Genomic DNA, 25,237 nt, shown 5'->3' on the forward strand with positions numbered 1-25,237 from the left:
TTTTGTCAGCTTTAACTGTTCTTCTACCTTTTAACAACTCTCCTGAAGGCTCCATTGATCTCTGTGTTTGTTTGACAGGCGCTGTCACCAGTGACTCTCCTTCTGAGGGTTTGGTTCATTATCCTGACCTTGACTTCCATTGGATTTCTTCTGGATCAAAGGCAAGAAGTGAAATTCTTGCATTGTTTTTACATTTACTCAATTCAAGAATTTTCCACGGAGTGGTAAACTACCAGCACATTAGATAACTTTACAGTGTAGTTTAAAAAATAAATACAAAACTTAGGTATTTGACTTTTCATTTTTTAAGAGTAGTTAACTATATCAGTTCTCTTAACCACTCATTTTTTTAAATGAATGAAGTGTGAAGATATGAACTCAGTGAAAGGAGTCACTCTTACTTTAAACCCTAGAAATTTAGTTGCCTAATATTTTATTTATTAGCTGAAAATAAGCTTTACCCTAACTCATCAATGATCAAACTAAGCAGTCCATTGATAAAGAACAGATTTTCCCTAAAAAGATGAGATGAGTGTCCTTTCTTAGTTTAATCCCTGTTTGCGAATAGCTTCAGGGGACATGCTTTTCAAATATATTAAAATACTAGATATTTCTTGAGAATGAAAAGTTCATCTCTATATTACAACATGTAAAAACATGAAGAGCATATTTAACGCTTATGCATATTAATGATGTTTTATTTCAGACCCCAGGCAGCTATTATGGAAACTCTTCGTTGCTTGATGTTCCTAATGCTGTGCAGATTTGGTCACCTGAAGCCTCTTGTCCCTTCCTTATCATCTGCTTTTGAGGTAGGACATTCATCTTAGGTAGCCACCGGATAGTGTATACCTATTGTATATTTAATTTATTCATTCAGCAATGTTTTCTCTACTTCATTTCTGACCAGTACTTGTGGGAAATTTTTTACCTTTTTTTTTTTTTTTTTTTTTTTTTTTTACTTACCAGTACTTGTTAGTTTTGTCATCTGAGCTAGTTAATATTGCTGAGCCAGAGTTTTTTGGTTTCTAAAGTTGGATACCATTAACCTTATAGAGTTGTTGGGTGTATTACAATACATTACACAACCTTTATAAAGAAATCAGACCATGTAGTAGGTTCTCAAGAAGTGGAAGAAGTGATTTCACAAGAAATTTTTGGCAGAGACTCTGCCATTTAAGTGTTTTTTTTTAAAGCTTTTGAAGTAAAAATTGTGATCAAGATTCCTTGTCAGTTACCTATGAAAAGTAATGATTCTACAGAAATAGTCACTGAAGTCAATGAGATTTTTCAACAACTGAAAAATACAATCTTCTGTGATGATTAATTCTTATCTTCCAAAAACCATATTAAACTTGTGGGAATATAATTATTGTTTAGAATCTAGACATTTATTTAGACATTTATTTTCTCATCACTAAAGCATTAATAGACAGTGTATTATGTTTTTAATTAAGAGTTATATTGCTTAACTTTGGTGCCAACACACCTGCCAACACCACCAGAATGTGCAAAGTGTAACTTTATTTGAGCTTGAAATATAAATATGAACATCCTCCATTTCTAGCATCAATGAAAAACCTAATATATACGCTTTAATTATTTAGTATTGATTACAAATTGAAACAACTCCTTTGGAAGAAATTTGATGATATCAAAATTGCAAATACACATATTCTTTAACCCTGCATTTCACTTTTAGGAATTTGTTTTACTGAAATGGAATGCTCACACATCTGTGAATTGGTGCATATGTGATATTATTCATTGTAGCATTACTTGTTATGACATAATATTAGCAACAATCTAATGACATGAATAGAGGCATATTTAAAAATTACTATTCATTAATAAAGTAGTAAAATATGCATCTATAATAATAAAACAAGAAGCCCTTTAGTACCAGTAAGGAACAATCTTCACCATAAAACACGGTACAAGATTTCATGTGAAGTATTCTGCCATATGCTGCACATAAGTATAAAAACAGGGAGAGGGAGATACAGGTATATAAATGTATACATGTATTTTATTGTATTTATGTAAATATATCTAGGAAGATAAACAAGAACCTAACATTTGCTTGTGGGAAGAAAAGGTGAATTTTATGGTTAGAAGAAAGGAAGAAGAGGAAGATTCTTTATTAAGTTAATATTCTTAAATATCGATAAAACTTAACTTCTAAACCATAGAGGTATATTTGCACATTATATATATTATGTGAATTTAACCCATGAAGCATACAGTCTTAGTATCGGGATCTTGGATATCATCTAGCTTAATATATTCTGCAATATAGTTGATATGTGTACATTTGTTTTGTTTCTTGAAATTATAACCTAAAAGCAAAATAAAGAATCATAAATTATACATATTTAATAAAATTCAGAACTACACATGCCAAAAAAAATACAAAATCAAAGAAAAATGACACTTTAACAGCCTAGATGAGGGGAACATTCTAATTTAAGGCGTGAAAGACAATAATTTCATTTAATGAGACTACTCTTAGATTTATAGTGATAGTTTATATTACACACTCCAGAAGCAAATAGAGAACATAGTTTCCTTACTTTAGCCAATGTTGTAAACATGTGGGAATGTGTGCTCACAGAAATATATTGCATTTAAGATTCTTTGATGATGAGATGGTGGGGGGCAATGTAGTATGTCCAGCTTTTAAGCATAATGAACTCTAGTGTAGGATCATCTCAGTTTACTTACTTAGTTAATAGATGAAGGTGAGTAGTAGAGACTTAAGCTTTGAAGCCGTGTTGCCTGAATTTGATTGTTGGCTGAAGAACTGAGTAGCTGTGTGTTCTTTGGAAGTTACTTCACCACTGAACTATTCTTGTTCTTGCTTTCCTCTTCTGTAAAAGGAAGACGTATAACCTCCATTGAAATAGGATTTTGAGGATTAAATAAGAGAGTATGTGTAAGGGATTTAGCACAGCGATAAATGCATAGTAAGTGTGCCACAGAAGTTAGGTACTGTTATTATGGTTATTATTTTATATGAACTTAAGGATTGCTTGAAATAATTCTTTGGCCTTGGCCTGCCTTGAAATCCACAAGTCAAGTTTGGGGACAGCTAGAATAAGTAGGGAAGAACAGCATTGTTGAGGAAATGTCAGAGCTATGAATTCTTAGTCTGACACTCGCTCTGTCTGTGATTTTGGATTCTGTGCCTCAGGTTGTTCAACTGTAAAATAGGTTTAATGGGAGCTAACATGCACTGAGCTCCTACTGTGTCTAAATGCCTTACTAGTATTACTCGATTCAGCATTCATACCAAGCCTGTGATGTAGTCACTTCCATTATCTTCATGATGAGACTATTGACGGGTGTACACAACTTGTCTAAATATACGTAACTATTAAGTGAATAAGTCAGGGAACAAACTCAGGAAGTCTGACACTATAACTCTTCATCATCAAGGTACATTTTTATCGATGTAATGATAACAATACTCATCTACCTTAAGGGTTGTAGCAAAATGTAGCAAAAGTAGCTTGGAAAATGTAAAGAGCTATAATAAAATGTCTCCTCAATTTAACTGCAAAAGTGTTTTGAAAAGGCAAGTGGTTTGAATAATTTATCTCTGAATTATCTTTGGTTTATGATACAAAGAAGAGAGAACATCATGGAAAAATCTTTCAGGGTGCTTAGCTACGCTTTCCAGAAACTACTTCTGTCCATTTGGGCACATGCACGACCAGTTCTTCAAGAGGACACATTGCCTGTGATTTACCGCTAGAATTTTTCCTTAAAATGATGTTATAACAGTATTTAATTCACATGGTTTGGTGGAAAAATGAAGTGCCACAAAGGAGAGAACATAGGAAGAAATGATAAATTATAGTTATCATTGTTCATATTACCATTACTAGAGTGTTAGTGTTATTAATAAAGCTAAGCCATTAATGATTAAACTTGAGCAAGTCTTCTCTGACAAGAGGTCAAGTGAGATGGCAGCATAAAGACTGAATAAGTATTTTGCTAGCAACCTTTTTATCTGTGAAGTAGCCTTTTCTTTCCACTTCTTTTTAAAGTTAAACATTGTAAAAATTACAACCAGTTACTAATTCTTATATTCTTTTTTATTTCTTTTGAGACAGAGTCTCGCTTTGTAGCCCAGACTGGAGTGCAATGGCACAATAGCTCACTGCAGCTTCCGCCTCCTGGATTCAAACAATTTTCCTGCCTCAGCCTGCCCAGTAGCTGGGACTACAGGCACATGCCACCATGCTTGGCTAAATTTTTTGTGTTTTTAGTAGAGACAGGATTTCACCATGTTAGCCAGTCTGATCTCGATCTCCTGACCTCGTAATCTGCCCACCTAGGCCTGCCAAAGTGCTGAGATTACAGGCGTGAGCCACCGTGCCCGGCCAATTCTTATATTCTTAATTATGAATTTCAAATGTGTGTTTTCTTCACATTTGTATCTTTTAGAACTTTTTGTAAATCTTTGCCATTTATCAGAGTTTTAATAAACCTGTTCTTTTATTAAAACTTTTCTTCAAAAATGAGTATAGAAAGCTAATAAATGGCTTCAGTGACTCCATTCAACATGAATTAGGGCTGACTGACTATGAGTGATTACACTACAAGGACACTATGTTCTCTTCATTTTTCTTTGAAGCTATCACCAGAATCAATGTCAGTGAAGTAATAGATCCCCTTTCTCCTGGAAATCAATGTTGTGTATATTGGTAGCATCAGCCTGTAGCCCTGTGACTCTTCTTTATCTAGAAGATTGGGAGGAGGTTTCTTGTTATATTATTTTATTATATAAGTCAAACTCTGTAAGTTTGCTTGGTAATGGGCTTCCTACATTATTTGAGAGGAGTGTGCCTATCAAATTTATAGTTATCCTCTTTCTGACAAAGTTATTCATCTGTTTTGCATAAACAAACAGTACAATGCAGAGAAAATAGATGGTAAGAAGATATAACCACACTTTATTAGTGGTTATGTTTGTGTTGTTACCTAAATGGTTTTATTATTCCTCTCTTTTTTTGGTGATGAGTTTATTTTTTAATGAACATATATGCCCTTTAATCTAAAATCTCAAAATCTTTTTCTTTCAACTAAGTTTCCATGTTCAGAGTTTTGTGATAGGTACTGAGACAAAATATTTGCAAGATACAGCTGCATGACCCTAGAATTGTCACAGCCTTAGTCAAAGACACCAGCATGCTGATGACAATGACAGTGAGCAGCCCATTGTGGAGAGAAGCTGCATCTAAGCTGTGTCAACAGTGTCCTATGGCTCCTATTCATGTAAGGCGTCAGTTAGTAACCAACAATTTCCAGAAACCATGGTTCTTTAAAATGCCCATATTCTAGCTATATCCAACTGGCATCACTAAGGTGAAGAAGGCATGGGAGTTACTTTGACTGCTTATTTCTGATTTGTTTATAATTTCTTAGGTTTTTTTTTCTTATTTTCATGGGGATCATAATCTGATTTTATCTGCATATGTTCTCAGGTGTGGGCTTAGGGCTTGCATACACTCTTTATTAATCTCACAACTGCCTGCCTTAAGAAATGACCATATCCTGGCAGTTACTATAGCTTTTGTATCCAGTTTATCCTTAAACAACATGGGTTTGAATGCACACGTCCATCTATGTGTGGATTTTTTTCAATAAATGTTACACTTAGTGTGCCTGTCTCTCCAGCTTCCCCTTCCACCTCCTCCACCTCTGCCACTCCTTAGTTGACAAACTAACCTCTTCCTCCTCCTTCTCAGACTACTTAACATGAAGAAAATGAGAAAAAAGACCTTTATGATGATGTACTTCTGCTTAATAATACATTTTCTTCCTTATCATTTTCTTAACGTTTTCTTTATTGTAAGAATACAGTGTATCATGCATGTAACATACAGAATATGTGTTAATCATCTGTTCATGTTATCAATCAGGCATCTAGTCAACAGTAGGCAGTTAGTAGCTACATTTTCGGGGGAGGTGAAAGTTAGGCAAATTTTGACCGCCCAGGAGGTTGGCCCCACTAACCTTCGAGTTGTTCAAAGGTCAAGTGTACTTATTGCTAATGATGTAATACTTCCGTTGAAGCTTATAGGTATTTTAATGTTGTTGTCAGTCATTCCTTCCAGACTTTTAAGTACCTCTGTCTGCTTTTATTTCTCTTCTGCATAATGAGAATAATAACAGTAATACCTACCTTAGCAGGTGGACCTGTGGATTAAATAAGATGATAAATACAAAAAATATTTATAATAATGTCTGTAAATGTGCAGTATGTTGTACCCACTCCACCAAAAGCTTCAGCACAACTGACATTACCACTCCCATAGTCACTACTAAGAAAATAATAAAAGTACAGACTGTAAAGCACATGTGATGATTTTAGTAAGGAACACAGTATAGGTTCTCCTTTTCCAAATTAGTTTCTCTGAATATTAAAAATGTCTTTGGAATATGAATTTATAGTATTTTTCAGTCATTCAAATACAGTATCATATGGAAAGGTTTGAGGATTTTTTGTATTTTTTGATTTCATATATCACAAATTAATTGTGATTGCAGTGACCAGGTAACATACAATAAAACATTTTATTTGGAACTTGTTTTTTAAATGTGGATTATTCAACCCAGCTTAGTGAGAAATAAATAGAGGTAGGAGTTTAGTAGTTGACTTTGTGTTTTAGGATTAAAAAAAAATGATTGCTCTAAAACACAGCAGATAACTATTTCTAACCTGTGTCATGCAAAATATTATCTTTGTTCATCGAACTCATATTTAAGAACTTCTTGCAAAAAACTTTAAAAGAAGCATGATATATAAATATGCCACTTTGATTCTTCTCAATGTTTATACTTAGGGTATTTCATTTTTTAAAAATGTAAATATATTTCTTTTAAATGAAATGTTATCACTACAGTAATAGAAAACCACAAATTAGAAATACCCAAAGCATAAATTTAAAATGTCATCAAGTTGTGAAGTAAAAATTATAATAAATATGAGTAAAATAATAAATCTGATTAATTTCTAAAACTTCATGTATGAAAATAAAATCCTTATAAAAATGGCATTGAATAGGATCATTCAGTAATATGGGGCTATTTATCTTAATGCCATTTTTAAAATCACTTTTATGATTTCCATCCCAATCCCTCAATTTAAAAAATTTCATATTTAGGTGATCATTCCCAAAACTTCAAAGAATAAAGCCAAAGCAAGCAGAATTAAGAAGGTAGAACAGACCTAAAACTCAGAGAGGTGCTTCCTTGTCCTTCTCTTGCTGGTATTGGATTCCAGAGACTTACCATGAAGACATGTTCTGGGAGTTTCTGTCAATGTTAGAGAATATGTGAATTTGAGTTATCTAGGAGTTAGGTTTGGGTTGATTCCATCTCAGTCGTTTAGAAGTCCCGCTTAGCTTGGGAGAGTAGAAGTTTAAGGTCTTAAGGACCTTGGGTAGGCACTCAGTTTGGTGTGCAGAAAATTCCACCTGCATCTAAGAAGGGAATTCCTAGAGGGATTCTTACCCACCTAGTTCACAGTTCTGACTGAAATCCTATGGAGTACCACCATTAATTAGTATGTATCTCACCCTTTAGGAAAAATCCTACTTGTCTTCCAACTCTGGAATCTAATTATTATGCCTTCTTATTAGTTACCCTTTCCACATTATTATCTTGTCTGGGCAGCTCTTTAGAAAAAGCATTACCCCAAGGTTAACAATTTGCTACCTCAGCCATTTTATGTAATGAAGAAACAAACTGTAAGTAGCAACCATAAGACTCTTCAATATTTATTGACTTATTCAATAAATATTAAATATGCATTGAAAATACCTGCTATATAGCTGTTACTCACCAAACTTGAGAAGAATACATTGTTGTAATTTTAACTCTAAATAGAATGCTGAATTAAATGTTATTTGACTTCAAATTGCAAAGAATGCATATTCAGATGTCTCTTGTTACCCAGTTAATATGTCAACATATGTGTATTAGAAAACCAAGAAAGATTCAGCAGTTCTTAGCAAGCTTTGTACTTGCATGGATTCTTCCCTCTTGCCTCGTTTGTCTTTCTTTTTTCTCTTTGGTGTATGTGTGTATGTATGTATGTATGTATGTACGTATGTACGTATGTATGTATGTGCTTATTTATCTGGTAAAATTCAGGCTTCCTTGGTGTTTATGTTTTTGCATGACAGACCAAGCCAAAACTTAATGGCTTAAAGCAAATGAAGATGTATTATTTCTCAAAATTTTTGTGGTGTTTTCTCTGCTGCTTTCAACTGGGTCCATTCATTCAGCAGTATTCCACCGAATCAGCTGAGCTAAAATGAAATGTGAGAAGCACTTGTCTCTGGCTATCAAGGGAGCACATTGTTTTCCCTCCACATGGCCTCTCACCCTCCAGTGTACCAGGCCAAATTCTTTACATTACAATTGCAAGATGTGCAAGACTGAAAGCTGAATCTGCAAGGTTTCTTGAAGCCTAGGCCCAAGAACTCTATATACTTCTCTACATTCCATTGGTCAGACAAATCATCAGACCAGCCAAAAATCAAAGGGTGGGGAAATAAACTCTTTTGATTAGAAGAGCAGTAAGATCAGTTGCAAAAGGGCACACATGAATTTATGCCCTTTTATCAGTCTACCACACTGAGGTTTTATATTACTGGGATTCATCTCACAATGGTGATTAGTGTGTTGTCATCACAGAATGTTTGAAGTCCTCTTAAATGAGTCATTTCAACTGTTTATCTGGCTACAAGATGAATGTAAGAAATACACTGTCCTCACCATTTTTTCATGATATATATGCTAGTCTGCTATATGCATTCTTTTGGGTTCAAGGTGACACACACACACACATACACACAAATATTCATAGCATAGAGCAACTTTGACTGATCAATTTCAGTCTTATCCAAACGTCTAATTTTTCTTTTTGTTTTTTGAGACAGAGTCTTGCTCTTGTCACCCAGGCTGGAGTGCAATGGTGTGATCTCTGCTCACTGCAACCTGCATCTCCCAGGTTTAAGCAATTCTCCTGCCCCAGCCTCCTGAATTACTGGCGTCCACCATCATGCCTGGCTAATCTTTGTACTTTTAGTAGAGATGGGATTTCACCATGTTGACCAGGCAGGTCTCGAATTCCCGACCTCGTGATTTGCCTGCTTTGGCCTCCCAAAAAGCTGGGATTACAGGCGTATGCCACGGCGCCTGGCCCTAATATTTTTATAAAATGTACAAAGTCGGCATTGATTAGTTTTATTTAATATTTTTCATCACATCAGTTTTTTTCCTATAGCATTTGAGATATTAAATTAGATATATTATTTTTATAAAGATAAAATAAACACCATTCTAAATAAAATTATATTGTTGTAATATAACGTTTGCTATATTAGTTTTATTTAATATTTTTCATCACATCTTTTTTTTCTATAAAATTTGAGATATAACATTAGATATAATATTTTTATAAAAGATAAAGACCGTTCTAAATAAAATTATATTATTATAATACCAGTGAACTATTATTAATGCTGTGTTATCTGCTATCTGTGTGATACCACTCATATTTCCATGGATAGAACAATTACGTTGTACTTTGTGCTTATCATTTCCATGCTTTAAAAAAAAACACTGTGATTTTTAAAATGTATTATTTTTATTGCCTGTACTGGTATCCATTTCTATCCCTGTAAAGTGGTTCACTATTGACAGTACATATCTATCTATTCTCTAGTGTTGTTTCTAGATTTTTCTATTGCCATGCTGCAATAAAAATTCATGTACACATCTTCTAGTGCACATTGCACATATGTAGTTTCTCTAGTTTATAGAGCTAGATAGGAATTGCTGGATTATAGCAAATGTGCTTGTTTAAATTCTTAAGATGATGCCAAATTGTTTTCCAAGTGCTTATAAAATTTACTACTATCAGAGTATACATTTCCTCACCAAAACTGTCAGATCTCTAACCTATTGTCCATTTGGGAAATTAAGTAGTATCTCATTCCTAAGTACTGTTTTCTGTTTACTATTGAAGTTGATCATTATTTTATGTTTATTGGCAATTTGTGTTTCCTTTCCTGTGATTCTTTTGGTATCTTTTATTCATTCTATTCAGTTGTTTTCTTTTTCTTGATTTTTAGAAATTCTGTATATGATAATAATATCAGTTCTTTGTCATTTATGTTTCTTGAAAGTATCTTCTCTCAGCTTGTAGTTTGTCTCATCACCTCTGGACTGAATGCTAATGCATTTTATTTCCATAGAATAATTCCATACAATACAATACAATACTCCCCTTTATATATGAAAAAGTTACTATTATACCAACCATTATTATTAATTCAGATAAAATTTATTTCCATATTGTGCTGATATATCCAGCTACAATTCCTCCTAATACAACCAGTATACATTTATACAACTTCTGGGCAGAGTTATGAAAATAGGCTATAATTATGCAAAAATATTAAGCTAATGTATAATTTGAATTAATTCCATGATCTCAGCTTATTTAGCAAGATTTACTATTTTAAGTGCACAGATGATGATTTTCTCTATTCTTGCACAGGAGAGAGTATTCACACTTAAAATTAATCCCAAATTCACCCTACATTATATCAAAATTTCTGAAACATTGGAAAATCTCCTATGTTCATGGTACTATGTTAGTAAGTACATGAATCTTCTCTTCAATAGGGCAAATATTAGTCATTTTACCTGTTCATTAGCCATGTGTAAGTCAATATAAGCCACTTCACCCTAGGTCATAGTCCCAGATTGTATCCCTTTTATATTCTATAAAATTACCTTTATGCAATGTATGAGAATATAATCTATAGGATATAATCTATTTTTATTTTTAGAAAAAAATGTAAGATTCAGGAAATAGCATAAAACATGTAAACATTGGGGTTACTAGCAGATCCACTTTGATATTTTTGTGTTAATATAATAAAGGTTTGCAAGTATTCTTCCTCCTTTACTTCTAACTCAATTTGAGTATCCTGTCACTTTAAAAATTGTTTTCTTTCACTTATTATCCTTATAAATGTTTTTAGAATGTAAGGATATAATCTTTTTCAAGATGTATCATTACCATCACATGCAATTAACAAATGTTTACTCTTCCAGGTCCTATGAGGAGAGCATTATATATGTCTCATTCACGATGTTCAGCTATCTCTCACGAACATGTTGTTTGCTGTTCTGTAATGGTACATAGAAAATAACTGATGGACTGAGTTGTGGGGCTCGCTAAAAGTTGAAGGTGAAAATAAGCCATTTGGGGTGATTTATTAGTGGTCTCCTTTAAAAAAAAATTGTCCTCTTCCTATATTCCTCCTAAAAATGGTCAGTTTTTCTTTTCACGAACAACAAAATACTTGGAAGTAAAATTAAGCACTATTAGAATACAGTATTGCTTTTCTGCTTTATAAAAGGAGAAAGATTAGTTTTGACACAGTAAATTGCAAATTATCACATGAAATTTTCCAAAATATATTGGCTTTGTATGGGATTTTAAGATATTAAATCCACATCTAAGAGAATAATACATGATAGTTTTCTATGCAGCATCTTAAGACAATTAAAAATGAAAAGACAAAAATATAGCTTATATTCTTGCTCACCTGTTCCTTCTCGGTGTGCTCTTATTTTTAAGTACCAGCACAGGCATCCAAGTGCGGTTGCTTTTGCAAATAATACTTTTTGTTCAAGTAGATGTCATTTTCTATCTGTTCACTGTTTTTTTATGCATTTTAATATTACATATATTTTGAGCTACACAAATTCTGCATAGTTCTGATTCACACATACTGTAATCATCAGAACACAGGTGTTTTCAGGAAAACTTCACATCGAAAAATGTATGTTTTTTAAAAAGTATTTTAAATACATTTTTTTATTTTACTTTAGCTGTTTGCTGTTTCATTTAGTCTTGCTTTTGTGCTTGTTTTACTTTTGTTTGAAAACAAGAAGGGATTCCCTGCCAAGAGTAGATCAGCTAAGCTCATACATGTTGGATTTAGTTTAACATCACAAACCCTGGAATTTTGAGTGAGTTATAACATGAATACAATCCCCACTAATTACATTGTTTGGATAAAAATAGAGATTTGAGAATGTTAGAAATCTGGCTTTCTGCATGGCTTGTTCTTCACCACGGAACCAGTTTCCACCCCGTTGACACATCTCTACATTTTTCATGGCTGCCCTATTATTACCTGGCTTATTCGTGGGTGTAATCTACCAATGTAAGCTTGGTGAATTACGAGCAGCCTAAAGTAAACATCATTTACTCCTAAGAAATTATTTCCATATCACCCTGGGTTTTCTGCTTGGCATTTAAAAAAGAACCCTGCCCCCTTCCCACCTTTTTAAGAATAATCACCTGTCCTACATTTGAAATAACAAGGGCCTGCATTGCACCTCCTCTCCTCTGAGTGTGCCCTGCGCTGTGCTGTGATTTATGACCTGCGCATCCGACACTCCCCAAACACAGCCTTGTGATATAGAGCCATGTCAGCACGTAAGGAATCAAACGTTCTAATTTTTAGCCTTTATTTTTGCATTGTCTTTAAGAATAGAGAAAACAGGTGAAGATCTATACGAGGACAGATTGCAGATACTAGACAACGGCTCTAACAGGAATCCTGTCGCTAAGAAAAGGCGCAGGGATATTTGGCAGACCGTCAGCGTGGTTTCCACTAGTACATGACAGGGACTCATTACCGGCTTGCCGTTGCCTGTAAGCTGGTTTCACTACCATCAACTGCAAGGCCAGAATGCCTGGTTCCAGATGCTCTCGCCAATTGACCGTAAAATTGCCACGCATTTCTGGCCAAGCCTGAGATTTTAAAAGCGCCACCCCCTCCCCTCAACACCCTAACCCCCAATTCCCTCTGAAAAGCTGCTCATTATTCTTCCTTTGCCCCCTGATCTAAGCAAAAAAAAAAAACCAAAAAAAAAAAAAAAAAATACTTCTGGAATCAATTAGAAATGTCTGCCCTTGATGAGGTTTGCACGTGAGTTTGGAGTTGTGAGACTGTGATAGTGGCAGCCAACAGCTGCAGTTTCAGGTGGTAAAATCTGAGAAGGAATTTTCCAGGGTTTATTTACCATCATAAAATTTTTTCAAATAGGCAAGACGTGTCGGGAAACCGTCGTATATGCCTTTGAAAGTGAAGTTAAATTTGGATTATATATTTATTTTATCCACATTGAGCAAACTGAAGATCTATGATGGGAGGATCTCTCGATTCCCTTCATAGATTGTGTCAAATGGTTATAAATATTGGAAATAGAGGTCGTCTTGCTATAGGTGAATGGTAAAAGACCATTTGTTTTTACTTCTGTCATGTTAATGCTTGACAAGAATCAAGGTTAATAGAAATTAGAACCCATCTTCTGCAGATAATGTGAATTAACAAACTGTTTATTTGCAGATGTTAATTTAAATGCTATTTGGGATTTATCATGTCAGTATTACCCAACTCATGTTATTGTATAACAATAAATATTCCATGTGATTTATAATCCATAGTACTGTTCATCTTTGTATTTTAACACTTTGTCAATGACTCCTTTAAAAATTTTAAAATAATCTTCATAATATGTTCACCTACTTTGTTATCTCTAGCTATATACTTATAAGAGATATTTAATAAGAAGAATTGCAGGATTTTGTTTTTGCTTTTCAAAGATAGCTATTTGGTAAGCTTTTATAATTTGTTAATTTGATAAGCAGCTGTAAATTTCTTTTATGTGTCCACTTAAAATGCATTAGCTATTGTTGCATGAAAATGTCCTGAAATTCCTAAAACCAAATTGAAAAGCATAGTAACAAGTCAGCTCTCTGGATTATCACTTGGTACTTCCAAGCATTTAGACTTTTCTTTCAAGATGTGATATACATGATATGCACATGATATCCTTCCTAGATGTCTGCTTTTTTCTTCTGCTGGCTAAAAATCAGAGGCAATTTTACATGTACACTTTCATTACTAGTCACTCACGCCTTTAAGAAATGCTATCAAATTCTCCTTACTCCTGAGAATCACTATTAAATACAGAGGTTTATTTTCCTAAGCTACCTCTTGCTTCTACAATCAAACTGAAATTTTAAGTATATGTTATATCTCTTTCAAGTCTTGCAACTTCTATTTACATAATGGTGGAGAGGTGACTATGGAAGATTTTGTGTTTGTACCTACATACTTAAAGACAATAGAGATAAGTTTAAATTTGCATTTTCTTTTTTTTCTTTCTTTCTTTTTTTTTTGAGACACAGTTTCACTCTTGTTGCCCAGGCTGGAGTACAGTGGTGGGATCTCAGCTCACTGCAACCTCTGCCTCCTGGGTTGGAATGATTCTTCTGCCTCAGCCTCCCAAGTAGCTGCGATTACAGGCATGCACCACCACACCCAGCTAATTTTTTTTGTATTATAAATAGAGATGGGGTTTCACCACGTTGGCCAGGTTGGTCTTGTACTCCTAACCTCAGGTGTTCTACCCTCCTTGGCCTCCCAAAGTGCTGGGATTACAGGTGTAAGCCATCATGCCTGGCCCTAAAGTTGCAGTTTCATGAGGACCCTTTCTTGTTATGAAGACTTTGTCCATGATTTGTTTGGTTTCTAGACTGAAGATTACTACCTGGTATAACTAAGTGAATTCAACATTTTTATCAACTGTACCTAAATTATAGTATAATTTTATTATAGTCATGTAATAACTTTAAGTTGGCTGTAGAAACTGCTTAGAATACCTACTATGTCATGCATGCCACAATGAGCTAAATTTTGTTAAAGGGCATTTTTTGCATAATAACATGCTGATCAAAGTAACACATACTAACAACAACAAGAACAAAGAGAAACAAGACTGAACAAGGTTTAATTACCATCTCTCAAAAATAATGCCTCATTTATTCTCCTCAATGTCCTCCATATGCTCAGCATGTTATTAGTGAGCCAGACTTCCTTTATTATGATAAAATAATGAAACTATACACAGCCTTTAACAATATTCTGGAATTTATTTCCCCGTGATCAAATTGTCACAAAAAGGAAAAATTGACTAATTTGTTCATTCCTTTCCTCTGAGGTAAAATATTCTTCATGCCAGCTTTTCCTAAATATGTTCAGATCTAAGAACAAAATCCAGCTTTTTTGTAATTGAACCCATGAACAGTTAAAGCATTCTCACTCAGGAGAAAACAGAAATCTACTCTCTCTAACTCTCAATATGAGATTCCTTCCTAGGTATCAGGTGTGACTGTAACCTCTCTAAATGTAAGAGAAAAGCAGCTCGCTGTTAGAGAATTACTGCTTAAAACTCTCATCCAACTCTACTTTGCTATTTAAGTGGCATCATCTTTTCTACGTGTTTATATACGCCAAGGAAATTGATAGATACAGATTAAAAGCTAATGTGGATTTTTTCCATACAATTTATGCTGTCTTTTATATTAACTGATTTTATAGTTGCTGAATACTTACCAAAACTCAATATTTATAAATAATTTTATTAGATTTAATGTACAGCACAAGAAGGTATAACACTATCTGACACTGGATTGGCCTATCCTTGAACAAGTATTTAAATTACTGTGATGAAATGGAGAACACCTGGACCTAGCAACACAGTAATTATAAATTAACATTGTGAGGAAAGTCACTGAATTCCCAGTTTCACCATTTGTGAAATCGAGAATAATCAGCGTTTAAGATTTCATATTGGATGTGTGATATAAAAAAAAAGAATAAGTAAATAGTTACCATTGTTCACATGTGATATGGTTTGGCTGTGTGCTCACCGAAATCTCATTTTGAATTGTAGTTCCCATAATCCCCACAATCATAGGAGGGACCCAGTAAGAAGTAATTGAATCACTGGGGGAGGTTGCTTCCATCTTGTTCTCGTGATAGTTCTCGGGAGACCTGATGGCTTTAAAAGGGGCTTTCTCCACTTCACTTGACGCTTACTTGTTTTCCTGCTGCCCTGTGAGGAGGTGCTTTCTGCCACGATTGTAAGTTTTCTGAGGCCTCCACAGCCATGCAGAACTGTAAGTCAATTAAACCTCTTTTCTTTATAAATTACTCAATCTCGAGTATTTCTTATAGCAGCATGAGAATGGGATAATACACCGTTTGTATATTAGTTCACTTAGAAGAATAGGATTTCTAGGAATCTGTGAGAAATGAGGGTAGGAGGTAGGTCTATGAGATTTTTTGGTGTATGGTGTTTGAGAACATAAAAACAAAAAGGAGACAATGGTGATTGTAATTCTACCTTGCAAGAATTTAACTGCTTCTCCATGTAATCACCACCACCATGCCCCTTCACCCTATAAAGTCAACCTAAAAAAAGAATAAACAAAGGAGACAAAAAACATTTTGCTTGCTATAAATCTTCTGGCAAGGATGGCGCTTACAGTGGTTCCAGGTAAGTTAAACTCAGAGGGGATCCTGGGACAAATTTGTTATTGGGAGAACACTGGATATTGAAATACCAAAGCCAGTATCTTTGATGTAAATGACAACAGGTGTTAAAGAAGGTTTTCTGAGAATCCTTGTGCCAAGAACTGATGGTAAGCCTGTATATAGAACATTTAGCCAGATGATTAAGTTGTTGTCTAAGTGCCTATAGTAAAGGCTTTCAGAGGTGCGTATTCCTTCCACGTTGTTCTCATAAAGTGTTACTTATAAATCACTGAGGTGTCACTCATAGAAAGAAATCACAATGTGAACCACATTAGTGGTTTATAATAAGCATATGGAAATGTTTAATCAAAATGTATCAGGCAGCTAATTTAGAAGAATTTGAGGTTCTATTTTCCACTTTTTTATTAGTGACCCTATATAAGAATCACGGTGCAATTTTTTTTTTTTCAGTTTGCTAAATATTCTTCAGATGATTGCTGAAGGCTATGGATAATTTTGCATGTGATTTTCATTTACTGTTAAACCAACCAAAATAGTGGACTTACTTCAACCTGTAGTGGAGCATTTAGCTCTGGCTTATTCAATTATTCCATAGAAAAACCTTCAGGTGAAAAACAGTGATGCTCTACTCACATTTAACTCTAGTAAAAATGGGCTTAAAAATGTAGATCCTCTGCCTGTCCAGATACACAAGTTGTGCAAATCAGAAATGGAAAGAAATTAAGCAAAGCTATAGCAAAATAATACAAATTTGAGAAGAACCGTTGCTGAATAATTATAATTGATATCCCAAGGCGTTTAATTTTACTTAAAATTTTCCAATTTGTTTTTCTGTCTTCATGCAGTTTTGTTTCATTTAATCCTGAAATCTTTTTTTTTTCTGTCAACAGCATTTTTCTGGCTTTTTTCCGGCTTTTTGCTTATTAATACCTAAACAGTTTCATCCATCACTCAGCACATTTTCACTTGCTTATCTCTGGCCAGGATCACTTTCAGTAGTATGTGTTTGACCTTAGTGCTATATTGATGTATGTTGATGAGGGTTTCTCCCGAGACAGAGGATATAAATGAATGAGTTCAGGTGTCCTTTGGAGTTGGAGTTGAGTCATTTAGGATATGGGCCTTTTGGAGAACATGAGACTGTGCTAAACTATTTCTTTTGGATTACATGTCAAGGGGGATTCTTTGTTCTTCTCCTCTCATAAAATATTACTATTAATATAAAAGGACAATAACATTATGATAAACATCAAAGCTATCCTGGAAGATCAAAAGTCACAAAAAGTCATAGCTAACTTCAGGATACTGTCTTTGAGATCAAGAGCTGAGTAAACTATCTTTAGTAAGAGTAAAGGCAAGAAAAGTTGTAAGCAGTTGCTTTTGCTTTTGACATCAAGTTAGGGCTAATCTCCCATCAGTATCCTCCATCTTGTATCAAAGTGGTAATACCATATTTAATACAGTATTTATACAGACTGTAATTTAGTTTCTTATCAGTCAGCATGTTCTAGACTGAAACTCATGAGTTACAAGCTAAATACAACCCTTGGTTATACTTTGGTTGATCTGCAGAGAGCTATTGGTAAAATTGTATAGCTTACCAACATTTTTTAATCAGGAGATTTTAAGAACTTGGTTTAGTGGTTTCTCTTGAATAATTCAAAGATCTGGCCGCCCTGAGTCCACATTTCCTTGAGACATCAATGAGTTGGGGCTGAGGAAATCTTTGAGTCCATGAATTATCTTCTAAACTAGGCTTGAATTATTTTAGGTCATAAGACATCAAGTAGGATAGGAAAACAGAGGTGACAGATAAGATGATAAATCCGTGTAGCTTTGAGATGTACAAGTAAATAAACTTTCTATCATGGATTAAAGAAGCATGTTTAGACATTAGATGAAAATAAATGGAGGAGTAAAAGACTGTTGTTAGCTTTCATCCATTGTGCCGTTTTAGAAGTGGGAGAAACCTAATCATCTAGTTTGGCGTTTATACTTTACAAATGTGCTCCGCTTCTAAGGGATTGAGTTTCTCTACCAGTTACATGGCTAGTGAAGAGCCAGGAAATGGATCTAGGTCCTCTGATATATGTATGTATATATGGTTGTATGTGCGTACAGTTGGACAGGAAGTATACACAAAAAGACAGTAACATTGGAATCCACTGGGGAGAAGAATTGCAAGACAGGCAAATGGATACAGAAGAGAACTTTTCACAGAATCATTTAAACTTTGATTCACCTTAATGTAGTACCTACATTCACCTTAATATAGTACCTACTTTAAAATAAGTATGATATACAAAATATAAATTTAGATGTATAAAATAGTTACTAAAACACAATTTAAACAAGTGGATCTAATTTTAAAATCATCATAAGATACAGTTCAATTCAGACAGATTTTTTCTTTTTTTTGCTTATATTCAGCACCAAAATAAATGTTTTCCAAAGCCATATATTACTTAGGGTCAAGTTGATTTTTGGATTTAGCCCTTGAATAATTTTAAAATTACATGTTGATTAAAATGAAATTGTTGGATATTTCTGAGTATAACTTCTTTATTGTATAATGTTTTACTTTTTTTAGACTTCTGATACAAAAATAAGGAGACTTTGAAGTATAAAGAAGGGTAACAATGTATTTTTTTTAGTGTTATTTAAGGAGTTGTGAAAATAAGTATCAGTTAAAAACAGCCTAATGAAGAAAGATCAAATACTGGCCTGTTTTACAATTGCATCCTAAGCACAAAACAGTTGAAGCACTATAATGTTTAAATGTTGGAAATAGTTATTATGAAAAAATGAATCTACAAAGCTCAAGCTATTTATTAAAAAACGTACTTGGAACCTAGACCAAATAATGCTGTTACCTCTTTCCCAATGGAATTTGAGTGATTACATCTGTCTTAGCAAAAGTGGTTTGGTTTATCTTAATGTAGAGTCCATGTAATGCTTATATTACATTGTTTACATTGCTGATTGAAAGCTAATATACTGTATATGTAGTTTGAGATGCTTGTTTCCAGTTTGAAAAGCGTAGCTTTTATATGGCAAAAAATACTATCATTTGGTTTCAAAACTTTTCTGAATTTAACACAATTTTTGGCTATACCAACCAAGCGGGAATCAGTATTTTCCTGATATTAACAACAAAATATACTTCGATGACCATCTCTTTACTTTAAAAGGGAAATGTGCAGGTATTTTGAGCAATAATTGTACTAATACTTTTAAAAGGAGTTAATATATTGGTCTTAAAACATTTATGTTTCATTTCCCTCACTTGGATTAATAGATCCACCCATTACATACTCAAAAAAAATATTAAGTACCAATTTTGTGAGGGAATTATTATCATAGTAATTAGGAACAGAGGGTCAGGACTCATACAAATTGGGGTCCTGGCTTTGGTATTTATCAAATGTGTGAATATAGATAAGTTATCAAGCTTTCTGCAGATAATAATATTGACCCCTTAGGATTGTTGCAACAATTAAATGAAAATCTGTGTATAAAGAGCTTACGGTACATGCTAAATATTTAAAAATTGCGAAGAACATCATCAGTACCAAATACAAAGACAGACATTAGTGGGAATGTAGCAAATTAGACATTTTTCCAGTCTTTAAGAATCTGGAGGATCAAGTAAAATAGTAATTACAGTAGAGTTTGAAAAATGCTTTGTTAAAATTATGCACAGCACGCCCTGAAAGAACATAGAAGGGAAACGTAAATTATCCAGCTGTGGCTCGTGATAAGATTTCCCGAGATGGTGATTTTGTATCTTGAGTGTGCGTTCACCAAGCTCCTTTCACAACTGAAGGGTGTGAGGAAGGACATTCAGACCAAGCTTGGGCTAAGGCCAGGAGGTGAGAAATTGCCTACCATGTCGGGGAATTGAAAATAGATCCGTATGGCTAGAGTGTTCAGTAAGATGGGAAGAACAGCAAGAGATAAACTAGAAAAATGAATAAGAATATCAGAAAATGGATGTGTATGGAGTGTACTTAAGGAGTTTGAGATTTTGTTCTCAGGGCGTATTACCCATGTGATTGAAGAATTTTAAGCATAGGAACCATTTGATTAGATTTGCATTTTAGTGTTTTATAAAGAAAGAATTGGAGGTAGATAAGAGATAGGAAAATCTATTAAAAATAGATACTGTAGTGAACATGGAAAGATGTGACAGTGGCTTGAATGAGGACAGTCACTCTGAGCATAGAGGCATATAACCAGAAAACTGAGAGATTTAGGCTTGATCTCATTCTTTGCATCTCAAGAAAACAATCTCAACAGGGAGAGAAAACTAATTGATATAATAGAGTAAGGTAACACATTCAGATAAAATGTTGACAGATGTTTTGTCTAAGTTCAGGGATCTATTCAACCAATGAAAAAGCATCACACTACTCAGTTGGATCTACCATATTTCTGATGGAAAAGTCTTCTCTTGAAAGGAGAGAAAATCTGCATCCACATTTTTTTGTTTGTTTGTTTGTTTGTTTGTTTGTTTGAGACAATATCTTGCTCTGTCACCCAGACTGGCATGCAGTGTTGCCATCAAGACTCATTGCAGCCTCAACTTCCCAAGCTCCAGCAATCCTTCTACCTCAGCCTCCTGAGTAGCTGGGACCACAGGCATGCACCAGGATTCCTGGCTAATTTTTGTATTTGGTAGAAATGGGTTTGCCATGTTGCCCAGGCTGGTCTCTAGTCTTGAACTCCTGAGCTCAAGCAATCCATCTGCCTCAGCCTCCCAAAATGCTGGGATTATAGAAGTGAGCTACCACATGTGGCCTATCATCCACATTTTAAGTTTTAAATTATAAAATGTTTTTAGTATGAAGATTAGATCTAGATTTAAAACAATTAGTCCTGTTGCAAAATAAGCTGCATTGGTAACTCAGTAAGTGTTGCTTTAGCTTTTTGGAGAAAAGACTAAACTTTTTAAAAGAGATTAGTACATAAACATTTGTAGTTTTATATATTTATGCAATTTATTCATTCCACAAATATTGTTGAGTGCCTAATATATGCCATACGTTGTTTAGATGCTTCAGGTATTTCGGTGACCAAAAATCTGCATCATTTTCTAAATGAGTAATCAAGAAATTCTTGATTTACTCTCAAACTTGGAATTTTATATTTTTAATTTATATCAACCCCCATATCTTACAAGTGTCTGTTTTTAAGTTCCCAAATCTATAAAAATAAAACAATAGCCAGTGTCTTCCAGTTAGCTTTATGGATAGATAAAGGAAAATATTATTATTATTTTTCTAAATCTCATTTCCTTGTATGCATGAGAGAATGAGTACAAATTTCAACTTTTAAACTGTTTGTTTAAGACATACTGCAAGAAAGGCAAGTTTTGTCCATTATTTCAATGGATCTCTCTTCTTTCCTTCCTGTGATTCAAAATCACTTTTGAAAGGTAGACACTAACACCAAATACAATTTTATTAGAAGCTTTGTGGTAAATATTACAGCAAAATGTAACTGATACCACAAAGCTCATGTCATTTTCGGGAATATACAGATGAAAATGAAACAGCAGTGAGATGAAGCCGGGAGGTTGGTAACAAGCTGTGGATGTGACTCAGAATTTTGGTGTTATTCTTGTAATTTGATCTTTTGAATTACGTTTCTATACTTGATGGTAATAAGTCCTGAAAGACTAAGATATCATAAATGCCATAATGTAAACCTGTATCTACTAAAAATTCTTTTAACTGTTTCTCTTGCCCCTTTCATTCTAAAATCTCCTAATCCTAAGATTTGCAGCTATCTGCCTTACATTTAATATCACTTAGAAATATCCTGGTATTGGGATAGAAAATGAGTTAAATATTTGACACACTGTTGTCTGTAATTATTTAAGCATGATATTAAAAGCTTCAGTTAAAATAACAGTAAATAGAAAGGTAAACGCATTGACAGAAAGATAATTTTCTGTTAAAGATATTACTACATTCTATCATTAAAGGTACATAATTATTAATAAATAGAATTAATCATTTTACAGTGGTGAGTGATGAGATACGTTATTATACCAATATATGACTGAACATGATGTCTTCAGAATCTAACTGAATATCATATAGATTTTAGATTCCAATTATTGCTATAGGAAAATATAAAAGTAAATTTTCTTAAGGCTTTCCATTTGTATAATATTAGATACCATGTCTGATACTATGAGAAAAACCTTCATTAAAGGGAATGACACTAGTATTTACTATCAAGTGTCTGCTCCGTTCTAAGTATACGTTTTCATTTACTCCTCACAGAGACTTTTAGTACATCTTATTAACCACACTTCTCAAATGAGGACACTGAGGACCAGAGAATTAGCGAACTTATCCAATGTAGAATTCAGATCAATTTTCTGTCTGTATTTTTTTGAAACTATACTATACTCCCACATAATAAAAACCATGACTATGTTGATCAGAATATTAATACAAATGACAGTTCCTTTTCTAAATGTGTATTTAATGAAATAATCTTACATATATAAGATTGTATATATGGCTATATACATATGATTATATATATGGAGATATATATATGATTTTATCTATGGAGATGTGTGTGTGTATATGTGTGTATATATGTGTGTGTGTGTGTGTGTGTGTGTGTGTGTATATATATATATATATGGAGAGAGAGAGAGAGTCAGAACAGAAAACCCAAATCTGTTAGTCACAAAATATTTTGAGGATTTTTACTGATGAACCTGACTAAAACCTTGAAGAAAATGATGCAAGGTTGAATATAAACCCTTTCTCTTGGTACTAGTAAACCTGGTTCTGACTAATGGTAGGGGAAAAGGAATGGTTTGGATGGGTGGGGAGTTTACCAACCAAGCCCATTAGCACTGGATTTTAAAGATGAACATACTTTCCTTAGGTAGAGAAGAATTTGGAAGACACTTAGGAATTCATTTCAATTTAATTTTGGAGCAACAATTTTGACCTTTCTGTCCCTTCTTTGGTTTTTGGTCTTCACAGCAATGCACACCCCTGCCTTACTGACCATGGCTTTCTCAGCTGCCAGAGAATTCTTTTCTTCCAAACCTCTAAGTCTCATAGTATTCAAGACTTAGTCCTTTTATTTTTTTATTTTTTTATTTTTTAACTCTGTGAGTATCTACTCTCAACTCACTGGAGGCAATTCACCCAATCCCATGGGTTTAGATGCTTTTTAATGCATCCTAGGATTCAGCCTGTAACCTAGGCCAAAGATTTAAAAGCAAAGTGAGCATTCATGGTGGGATACTAATGTGATTTGTCCGTGTCCCCATCTAAATTTCATCTTGAATTTTAGCTCTCATTATTCCTATGTGCCATGGGAAGGACTTGGCAGGAGGTAATTGAATCATGAGCAGGTTTTTCCCATGCTGTTCTCATGATAGTGAATAAGTCTCATGAGATCTGATGGCTTTATAAAGGTCAGTTCCCCTGCACACATGCACTTGCTAGCCACTTTGAAAGACATGCCTTTGCTCCTCCTTTGCCTCCTGCCATGATTGTCAGGCCTCCCCAATCGTGTGGAACTGTGAGTCCATTAAACCCTTTCCTTTATTAATTATTGAGTCTTTTGGGTATGTCGATTAGCAGCATGAGAATGGACTAATATACTAACTTGGTAATGGTTAATGGGGTGCTGCTGTAAAGATACCTGAAAATGTGGAAGCGACTTTGTAACTGGGTAACAGGCAAAGACTGGAACAGTTTGGAGGGCTCAGAAGAAGACAGGAAGATGTGGGAAACTTTGGAACTTCCTAGAGTCTTGTTGAATCACTTTGACTGAAATGCTGATAGTAATATGGACAATAAAGTCCAGGCTGAGATGCTCTCAGATAAGGATGAGGAACTTGTTGGGAACTGGAGCAAAGGTGACTCTTGTTAGGCTTTAGAAAAGAGATGGGTGGCATTTTGCCCTGGCCCTAGAGATCTGTGGAACTTTGAACTTGAGAGAGATGATTTAGGGTATCTGGTGGAAGAAATTTCTAAGTAGCAAAGTGTTCAAGAGGTGGCAGAGCATGAAAGATTGGAAAATTTGCAGCCTAATCATGCGATAGAAAAGAAAAATCCATTTTCTGGGGAGAAATTTAAGCTGGCTGCAGAAATTTGCATAAGTAAGGAGGAGCTAAATGTTAGTCACCAAGACAAGGGGACAACGTCTTCAGGCATGTCAGAGACCTTCACAACAGCCCCTCCCATCACAGGCCAGGAGGCCTAGGAGGGAAAAATGGTTTCCACGGCTGAATCCAGGACCTCCTTGCTGTGTGCAGCCTCAGACTTGGTGCCTCATCTCCCAGCCACTCCAGTTGTAGCTAAAAGGGGCTGAGATACAGCTCAGGCCATGGCTTCAGAGGGTGCCAGCCCCAAGCCTTGGCAGCTCCACGTGGTGTTGGTCCTGTGGGTATGCAGAAGACAAGAATTGAGATTTGGGAACCTCTACCTAGATTTCAGAGGAGATATGAAAACCTCTGGTTGTCCAGGCAAAGGTGTGCTGCAGAGTGGAGCTCTCATGGAAAACCCCTGCTAGGGCAGTGCAGAAGGGAAATGTGGGGTTGGGGGGTGCCCTCACACAGAGTCCCCACTCGGGCACTGCCTAGTGGGGCTGTGAGAAGAGGGCCACTGTTTTCTAGACCCTAGAATGATAGATTTACTGACAGCTTGCATCGTATGCCTGAAAAAGCTGCAATCAATGCCAGCCCTTGAAAGCAACTAAAAGGGATGCTCTACCTTGCAAAACCACAGGGGTGGAGC

General features: G+C 34.7%; 1 protein-coding gene across 5 annotated transcripts in view; it reads left to right on the forward strand.

Moving 5' to 3' along the window:
* Positions 1-25,237, forward strand: part of AGMO (alkylglycerol monooxygenase) — a 441,694-nt gene that overhangs the window by 230,777 nt on the left and 185,680 nt on the right. For 3 of the 5 annotated variants that reach the window (XM_021674184.2, XM_064380352.1, XM_021674183.2), the window contains exons 12-13: positions 79-161; positions 707-812. In XM_021674184.2, coding sequence (XP_021529859.1) covers positions 79-161; positions 707-812 — 189 coding nt within the window. Of the gene's footprint in view, positions 1-78; positions 162-706; positions 813-8,957; positions 9,177-25,237 lie in introns of those variants that run through there. The other 2 variants (XM_064380350.1, XM_064380351.1) reach the window with 1 other exon arrangement.

This window comes from Aotus nancymaae, unplaced genomic scaffold, assembly GCF_030222135.1.
Source record: "Aotus nancymaae isolate 86718 unplaced genomic scaffold, 86718_ANA_hifiasm-v0.15.2.pri h1tg000025l, whole genome shotgun sequence".
NCBI lineage: Eukaryota > Metazoa > Chordata > Mammalia > Primates > Aotidae > Aotus > Aotus nancymaae.